Here is a 9,358-nt window from a genome sequence, read left to right as displayed (position 1 = left end):
AGTGCCTGTCCTGAAACATCCTTGTTTGCTGAGGGGGAAATGGACAAGAGGAACTACATGAGCAATTGGGACGAAGCTCAAACAACCCGTTTTCTGGACCTACTTTCTGCATTCTTTCTTTCTTCAACAATTCCGAAGTGGCCACCCATGTAGGAAATCCCTAGAAAAAGGGGCAAAAGATGCAAACTGCCATATGCTAATTTATATGTATAGATGCACATTTAGAATTTATTATAAGAGTTTTTATAAACGTTAGTGATCATTAGTTTACACTTAAAGCAATAGGCTGGACACATTTTGTCAGGCTGGAAATTGAATTGTTTTGATGGAATTACAGCTGATGAGATTTTTGCTTTTTTATGAATGTGTTTAAAGGCTGGTGCCATATGCAACTGCTGACCCTTGGCACCTTCCTTTCCTATATCCGCTTTCCTTTTTTATGGTTTCTTGTGAAAATAAATTTAAAATATTTTTAAAAAGCTTTTATAGGCCATCCGTTACAAGTGTCTTGGGACAGTTTACAAGAAAAAAAAAAAAAGACAAAACAAGGCACTGCATCCAACATCCAATTTAAATTTATATATAACTATGTTCCATCATCATATGAAAGATCACCTTTGCCATAAAATGTACATTCACCATCTTCTGTCTTTTATTAACTTTTGGGATAGATAAAAATCTGAACTTAGATAAAAGAATTAATTATAAGAAAGAATGCTTGCCTTGTGCATAGTACAGAAGGTCTGAGTTCATGTGATCGGCAGGAATGCTTGCCAGTTGCTTAGTTTTTAATTCTTTCTTTTAAACTGGAATTTTACAGGGTGGTTCTTCCAGCAGAGGGCAACTTCAAAAAGAGGAAGGGCCTCTGGAAGACCTTCAACAGAGACTTGAAGGTCTCTGTGGAAGGTCTCCTTAAAAGGATGCAGTGGAACCCTGTTTTCTACATCCTCAAAGACTGGGGATGTTCTATATGAAAACATTGTTAGGGTACCTGTGACAAAGTGCCTGACAGTTGGACCCAAAAAAGCTTTACGGTTCAGAGACCCGCTTTCTTACAAGTGCACCCCAAAGGTGCTTGGACAGACTTGGAAAATGATTGAATAAATGACAGCTGCATGAATGAAGTTTGCCTCTGTTGCAATCTTGCAACCTCTGGACAAATGAATTAAAAATGCACTTGGCCAAAACCATTCAATGCCCCACCACCTGCTGCAGGGAAGGCCTGGGCAGCAAAGTGTGTGGGGGGAATGTTCTCTCCCCACTCCGCGGTGCGCTATTCATACTTGCTAAAGTACACTGGGAAAATTTAATTGATCACAGTCGTCTCATTAGATTTGCAGTATCAAACTGCCACTTGGACCTCCCAGGTAACAGCGGATGCTCCCGACATTAGTTGATTGATTAAGGAGGAAAGAAACGGCAAGCCCAGCTGTTTAATGTTCCTTGTTTAAACGGTGGCCGATGTTGATAGATAGATAGCTCTAACATGCTGTCGAATTTGTCATGCCACAGAGAGGGAAGAAGGAGAAGCTCTCAAGTTCCTGGCTGATTTCCCTGGTAGAAACAGTACTGAACCAGGTTCTTACGCATGACCGCTGCTCTGACTGGGCAGAGAGATGCAGCCTTGCTCGCTCTTTTAATGGCTTTGCTACAAATGATGTCAATGCACCAGTTGCTTGTGGGATTATGTGGAAGAACCAACTGCACCGCTACCAGAATTCCTGTTGGTCTGTGGATGCACCGAAGGGTCTGGAAAGTATGTTGTGAGAAGGTAAGGCGTTTCTCAACACGCATGTCTCTGCCTGCTAGTTTAAGCAACATGTCCTGGCATTTGTTTACTTGGATAGAGGTTTTTTCTATCCCAAGAGGAAGGGACCTTTCCTGAAAGGGGTCTGCTTGTGGAAAGCTCTTCTGCACAATTTTGGGGGATCCCTGTCTCCCCAATACAGTTCATCCAATGGATCCAGCGTCTTTCTCAATGCTCATTGGATGCAGCACGTCCAGAACATAAAATAAAATTGCCATATGCACAAACTTTTGGGCTTAACAAGAAACTTAATGCTACTTTTGTACATGTTTGTATCAACTACTGAACTGCCTCCCTGAGACAACTTTTGCTTTTTCACTAGTCCCTAATAATGATCTGAAGGCAACTTTGCTGAAAGTAATTTCAGGCTGGGTCTGGTTAGTGTGTGGATGTGGTTGACAATGGAGGAAATGTGGGATAGAAATAAATATTTCTACCTTTCATGCTTCTAATTAAGGGTTGCATTGATGATTTATGTTACTATTACTGCTACTGTTCCTGGACTGGATTCCATGAGTTCTTAATCTGATAGCATTTTGACTGTGTAAATCAATTTTGTTTCTGTTTTCTTGCTTCAAGCAGGGTTAGAGGATCATTTTTAGCTCCCTTCCAACAATAATTTCAAAAGTCAAGTAATGCTGCGAGTCTGCATCTTCAAGTTTTACAGGCAATTGATTTGTACAACCATACCTCAGTCTTGGAAAAAATATTAAGATTACTTTGTTGATGAGTTATTAGAAGCATTTGGAAACTTCAGGTCAAAGCATAGACTGTTCACAAGTGGAAACAGGTTTGATCATTTCTCGGTTAGAAGAAATAGAAATCAAGCAGAAATGGATCCCTTCACACTGAACAACTCAGATGGAGATTACGCAGACTATTTTGATGTGACTTCCTTTTCATTGTTTGACATTCCCGTATTGGTGCCAGTGACAATCATTTGTATTCTCTTGTTTTTCTTGGGCGTTGCTGGAAATGTGACCATTATATTAATTTTTATGCATTACAAGGAGATGCGGACAACTGTTAACATGTATTTATCTAGTATGGCCTTGTCCGATAGTTTGATCTTCCTTGGCTTGCCTTCCGATTTGTACAGAATTTGGAAATACAAGCCATACATCTTTGGCAATTTTCTCTGCAAGTTTATTGTCTATCTCAGTGAAACCTGCACATACTCCACAATTCTCCACATAACTACGCTGAGTGTCGAAAGATATTTTGCGATCTCTTTTCCTTTGAAGGCTAAAACGACCATCACTAAAGGACGGGTCAAAGGTATCATTCTTCTAATATGGCTTTGTGCTTCAGTGACGGCCATCCCAACTCTCTTTCTCTTTGGTGTCGAACACCGCAATGGAAGCTTACCAGAGGAAACGAACGAATGCAAATGCAGAGAGCAAGCTGCCCATTCAGGGCTTCTGGAAACAATGACATGGCTCTCCACGCTTTACTTTTTCCTTCCCGTGTTTTGTTTGATGCTCCTCTATGGGCTGATCTGTCGAAAGCTCTGGAGAACTGCACATAACTTGGAGGGACAGCAAGCTGCAACTCGAGAGAGGAACCACCAACAGACGGTCAGAATGCTAGGTGAGTGGTAACCAGCTTGACCCAAACTTCTTTCTCAACTGTACTGGGGAGGGAGGGAGGGAGGGAGGGAGGGAAGTAAGAGAATCTGGAAAGAGACATTTAACACAACAGTCTTCAAAACAATAAATTTCACTGCACAGTTAATGGGAAATCAGACAGACAGCATGTTCTCATGATGCATCTGCTCCCCTTAAGGTGGCCGTGCACCTTCTTTTACAGAGGACTGCTCTCTATGACAGTTGAGGTGGGGAAAGAGAAAGCCTAAGGGGAAAACCAGGAGTTTGTGCATGAGAGGATTTCAGCTTGGTTCTGGAACTGATTACAAATTTCTGAGATGAGCAACCTGTTTGTCATTCTTGTCTGTCTGAGCTGCTGTCAAGCATCTCTGTCCAACTGGTCGATTTGGGGCTTCTAGGAAATAAATCAGCCAGACTCGCTCACACAAGAATGAAGTCTGCACATCCCTGTTTTAAAGGTTCAGAAATGGTTAAGGCACTTGTAAGAAAGGGAACAACTTGGAATTGCTGTGCTGAATGATCTGTCTTTCCTCTTTCAGCCGTGGTGGTCCTGGCCTTTGTGTTGTGTTGGCTCCCCTTGCATGTGGGTCGGATTCTCTTTGCCCAAGGAAATATGGTCCTCTATGAGATCAGCCAATACTTCAACCTCGTGTCAATGCTGCTGTTTTACCTTGGAGCATCTGTAAACCCAATCCTGTATAACGTCATGTCCCAAAAATACAGGAAGGTTGTATGCAAGTTTCTGAACCACGGCCGGCCGTGGCAGCCAAAACACTTCAGCAGGAGCATCAAGACTTCCGTAGAAGGTTTGGAAATCAGTTCTTTCATGTAAAATACTTCTGAGATGTGCTAGAAAAAGGGTGGTTGTCTTAACTTGCAAGATAGTTCTCTGCATCTGTCCCACAATACTGGCAATAATTAAAATGCAGTGAGGGTTAGAATTGTTCAGTTGTCCACTTCTTTCCAGCCACCCTGGCAGGGTTTGTTTCAGTTCCCTGTCTTATTTTTTCAAAGGTTTCTTTTGCATTTGCTAGAACTACATTAGCTTTGGATTAGCTGCTTGCAATTTTGATGTTTTCCATCCAAAAGCCATAACATTCACAGACAGTATGATTATATCCCCCAGGCATGAGGTCTGCCAAATAGCATTGAGTGGGCATCGAGTCCTCACTTTCCAGCCAATTAAAACAGTCTAAATGCTATCTGAATGAAACAGAGGTCAACAAAATCTTAGTTTCCATGTACAGACAAAAAGTCATGAGACGTATGGCCTGCTTTGCAGTGGTTGGCCATAACATGGTAACCCAAATAAGTGGTTTAATTGTGGCTGAATCACACACAGATCACCCTGTTAATCCATGGTTTGTTGGGCCATTGCTGGTGGCTTGTTCCCAGAGTGGCTTGTTGTGCTATGAGAACCCAGCGTGATGGCTTGTGCCAAAGGTGAGAGTCACGTGACAAGATCAATAGAAAACCTGTGCTCTTGCCAGCTGTTGGTCAGGCAAACAACACCTTTGTTCCCAGTTCCTGCTCCTGTTTTCTGCTCAGTCCACACAAATGGAAGAACTATGCAAATCAAGCCATGCTCTACTTTGACATTTGTGCAAAATTTCCCAAATTTGTGCAAGTTTCCTAATTTGCAGGTTTTGTGTACTTTGCAGAATTAAAGGTGAATTTAGTCATGAGAAATATGGGGTAAGGGGAACTCCAGAGACCAAAGATAGGAATCCATGGTTTCAGATCATAGCCTTCAGCAACATGAAATTCACCCTAAGTTTTGGAGTTCTACTCTCATCAGCTCCCAACAGCATGCTGGGTATTGTAGTCCATGCTGGGAATTGTAGTCCAAACTAGCTGAAGGATTTGGGGTTCAAAAAAGATGCTTATCTGTGGTTGTTTTGACTACTTTAATACATGTTATGTCTTCAGAAAACCTGCTGGACATAAATAGTTGAATAATGGTTTTCTTAGGCTGTTGTTAGAAGGAAAGCCCTCCAGATACTTCTGTCCTTCACAGCTCTGCTCAGCTCTTGCAAACTTATGGTTGTGTCTTCCTTTATGAAGTCAATCCATCTCATAGTTGGTCCTCCGCCTCTCCTTCTTCATCTTCTGCCTTTGATTTTTCCTAGCATTCTTTTCTTCTCTGCTGCATCTAACCATCTGATGATGTGTCCAAAGTGTCAGCTTCTGTTGGTCATTTTTGCTTCCAGGGAAAGCTCTGACTTGATTCGCTCTAGGACCCACCCAATTTTTCTCTCTTCCAGCACCATTTTTTGAAGGAGTCAGTTCTCTCTTCAATGTTCAGCTTCCACGCCTACATAAAGTGATTGTGAATACAAGAGCGTGGACAATCTTGACCTTGGTTTCCAGTGAAATACCCTTAAGTTTGTTGATTATTTTTTAAAATTTATTTTATATGCTGCTCAATAACTAAAGCTCTCTGGATGGTTTTCAGCAACACATAAAAATACAATATAAAATACAAACCACATTACAGTATTATTAAAAAAGGTTACCATAAAAGATTAAAACCAAATTAAAAACACCTTAAAAATCACAAATTAAACAAAGATTATCTTTTCCAGTTCCTTCATTGCTGCCCTTCCAAGTCTCAGTCTCCTTTGAATCTCTTGGCTGCAGCCTCCCTTTGGATTGATGAAGGAAGAGAGGTATAAACTGTCTTTCACAATATCAATTTCTCCATTGTTGACATTAAAATTGTGTACTACTTCTGAGTTTTGCTTTTTCAATGTTCACCTGCAGCTCATTTTTGTACTTTCTTCTTTCACTTTCATCAGGAGTCATTTCAAGTCATTGCTGCTTTCTGCTAGTAATGTGGTACTATCTGCATATTCTAAATTACTGATAAATCTTCTGTAAATTTCTGCTCCCCCTTCCTCTGATTGCAATCCAGCTTTGCATATATGTCCTGCATAGAGGTTGCATAGATAGAGAGATAAAATGCACCCTTGCCTGACATCTTAGCCTATAGAAATCCATTCTGTTTCTCCATATACTGTTTTGTCATTTCTCATCCACCAAATGTAAAGGCTCCCCCATTTCTTTCAGGACCATCCATAGCTTCTCACGATCCTCACAAGCAAAGGCTTTGCTGCCATCTATAAAGCAGACAGATCTATTTCTGAACTCTTTTGGTGTGCTCTAGCAGCCAACATATATTTGCAATATAATCTCAGTTGCCTCTTCATTTTTAGAATCTTGCTAGGATTTCAATATATGGTAAAATTCTTTACTGAAACACCTTGAACATTACTCTGTTTGCATGGGATATTAGTCCAATGGTCTTATAGTTAGTTGCTCCACTATTTTCAGTTCCTTTCTTGGGGCCTGAAACATTTCCAGTCTGTGGGCCATTGTTTTGTTTTTCGTATTTGTTGGCATGTTTTTGCTAGGATTTGGACCAAGGCAGGCATTACAGCTTGGAGTAGTTCTCTTGGTATCCTACCTACTCCAGGTGCATAATTCTTTGCTAGTGCTTCCAGACCAACTGTCACTTGACTTTATTTTGCAGGTTCTTCCTCATAGGATTCCTCTTTGAAAGAGTCTGCCATCCCTTCTTTTACCTTTTCTGTACAGTTCATCTATATATTGTTTCCACTTTATTTCCTCCTGGCCAGATGCTATTTTCCCTTGTTGGTTCCTCAGCATTCTTAACTAGGTTTGAATTTCCCTTTGATTTCTCGGATCTTCTCCAAGAAGTCCCTTGTTTTTGCCTTCTATTCTGTTTCTCCACAGTGGCCATTGTAATCATTCTTTTTGTTGTTAGGTGAGAGTCACTGAAAAGTTGCATTAAGGATTCTGACACCTTTTGCTTCTCTCTTGTCTTTTGCAATCACTCCCTCTGTCATTCCTCTAGGCTTTTCCCACTCTTTGCTAAAAGAATGGTCTTTTTTGCATATTCCCCCCACCCCTGCTTTCTTTTTCATGTTTTATCTTTTTTCTCTTCCCAACAACTCTTTCCCCCTACCCTGGAAACTTTCGGGAGTGGGCAACATGTGCCTTTGCAGAAGCTTTGCCTTAGACTCCAGTAATTCCTCACCATTAATTAGCACTAGTACTAGCTAGAGCCGATGGGAATTGTAAACCAAAATGAGTCTAGCCCCCCAGAGTTCCAATGAACTCAACTGTGCAAATTGCAGCGATCTTAACAGCCGAAGGGTTGTAAAAATTTATATTATGCTCCTATCCCATTTATCTGCTAATGTGAATCACTGAATTTAATAAGACTTATTTCTGGATAAACCTGCACTGCTTACTGCTATGTAAAGGATTTCATATTGTTTCAAAGGTGATAGTGATGGTGATCCAACTTCCAGCTAAATAAGCTTAACAAAATTCAAGCTTGCTTGCTTTTTCTGACTTTCCAGGTGGCTTTAATAAAAACATTATCTTTCTGCTCTGTTTGGAACTGCTTTGACTCATCCTTTTGGTCTTACATATATAGCACCTGGAAATGACACCAGGAAACAGGAAGTTGTGGTGTACATCCTTCAGTTCTGGTATGTACAGGAGAGATAGAATTAGATTAAATTAAACCCTGACTGAACTGCAGAATGTGTGTTGATTAAAGAGACAGCATTCAGTGGCAAATGGTACTTTAATTAAGCCACAGGGTTCTGGTCTGCAGTAGCCACCCATGAATGCTCCGTTGTCAGGTTGTGTGACATCCCAACCTGCAGTTACTGGTGGGTTAAGCCATGGTTTGCTCTTAGTTACCTTTGAGATGTTTAAGCACATGCAATCCAAACTGTCTAGGTTAGGATGTTAATGTCACTTATTTCTGGAAACTGAAATTAACCTATGATTTGCAGTGGACTATTGTTGTTGCACAGGAGAAGGGCAAGAATTTCATGCAGAAAAAGAAATCTCTGGCTCACATTTTGCTTTTGGGAGAATGGAGGAGACAGTAAAATACATATGTGCAAGAGAAAGAGAGCTGCCTGCTACTCCATCAGAATACCTGCTGTGACTGGCAGTTGGTTCTGCAGGCTTGCAAATGCTATTTTCTTGCTCAGGATTTGAAAATCAGACACAAATCCAGTAAACTGTAGTAGCACAGACTTCAAAGATTTGGGGAAATGCATTTGTTGAGGGAAGTTAACTTGGTGCATCATTCTGGGAAGAGGATTGCAAAGCTGAGATGTAACCACACAGAAGTCTCTTTCTGATCATTAATTGGCAAACTAATCTCCATGCTGCAAGTGAGCTGGGGCATCGGCAAATAGTTCAGCCGTACACTGTGAGTATTCAGGCACCCTCACCTCAAGGTCCCATCATATCTCAAACCTGGATTAGTCTAATGCCTGCTGGCCCTGAGGAGCAGAGGCACAGCAGCAAGTCTAAACCTCACCAGGATAAAGGTCCAGTTATGAAAAATGATGACGGGAGCCTTCCATCTCCACAGCACTTTGGAACGTGGCTTCCTGCTTCAAAGAATGCTAGATGTGGCGTGCTTTTTGCCTTGCATGAAAGCGTCTATGGCAAATACGCATGAAAGTTTCTATCTTGAGAGTCTTCGGAGTTCTTTAAACAGTAAGTCAGTTTTGACCCTTATGGTTTCTCCGCATTGTTATTCTCTTCTTCTTAAAATTCCTTGCCATCTGTAGAATCTGTATCATGGAAGCTGAAGCCATTTTTTTTTTTAAACAGTGCCTTTATGGTAAACCTAACATTTGGAGATTGGCCTTGACATGAAAACTGGGGACATGAGAAAGCATTTTAGCAGCATGACTAGTGCAGTAACTCCCATGGCCCATGTGTTCCTTCAACAACATCGGGACTTTAACCTTTATATGTAATATGCAGGAACAGGACTAATGGCAAAGGGACTCACAACTCCTCTCAATCCTGAAAACTGCGTGCAAAGAACTCTTGTGTTCTTTCCTTCAGGCTTTACTAGGACACAGCCATTTCACAACCCTGA

General features: G+C 41.2%; 1 protein-coding gene across 1 annotated transcript; it reads left to right on the top strand.

Moving 5' to 3' along the window:
- Window positions 1–2,640: 2,640 nt before the first annotated feature.
- On the top strand, window positions 2,641–4,246 carry LOC123022057 (growth hormone secretagogue receptor type 1-like). Its single transcript, XM_044427456.1, has 2 exons — window positions 2,641–3,397; window positions 3,954–4,246. The coding sequence occupies exons 1-2, from the start codon at window positions 2,641–2,643 to the stop codon at window positions 4,244–4,246; spliced, it is 1,050 nt and encodes a 349-aa protein (XP_044283391.1).
- Window positions 4,247–9,358: the final 5,112 nt, after the last annotated feature.

The sequence above is a fragment of the Varanus komodoensis genome, unplaced genomic scaffold (genome assembly GCF_004798865.1).
Source record: "Varanus komodoensis strain SLA01 unplaced genomic scaffold, ASM479886v1 scaffold18_3, whole genome shotgun sequence".
In the NCBI taxonomy this organism is placed as follows: domain Eukaryota; kingdom Metazoa; phylum Chordata; class Lepidosauria; order Squamata; family Varanidae; genus Varanus; species Varanus komodoensis.
The sequence above is the reverse complement of the archived record's forward strand: the minus strand, read 5'-3'. Positions and strand labels throughout refer to the sequence as shown.

Excerpts from the sequence above, each read along its gene's own strand:
- LOC123022057 (XM_044427456.1), top strand. The coding sequence starts at position 2,641 with ATGGATCCCTTCACACTGAACAACTCAGATGGAGATTACGCAGACTAT. Across the intron at positions 3,398-3,953 it reads ACAGACGGTCAGAATGCTAG|CCGTGGTGGTCCTGGCCTTT; the intron begins GTGAGTGGTAAC and ends TTCCTCTTTCAG.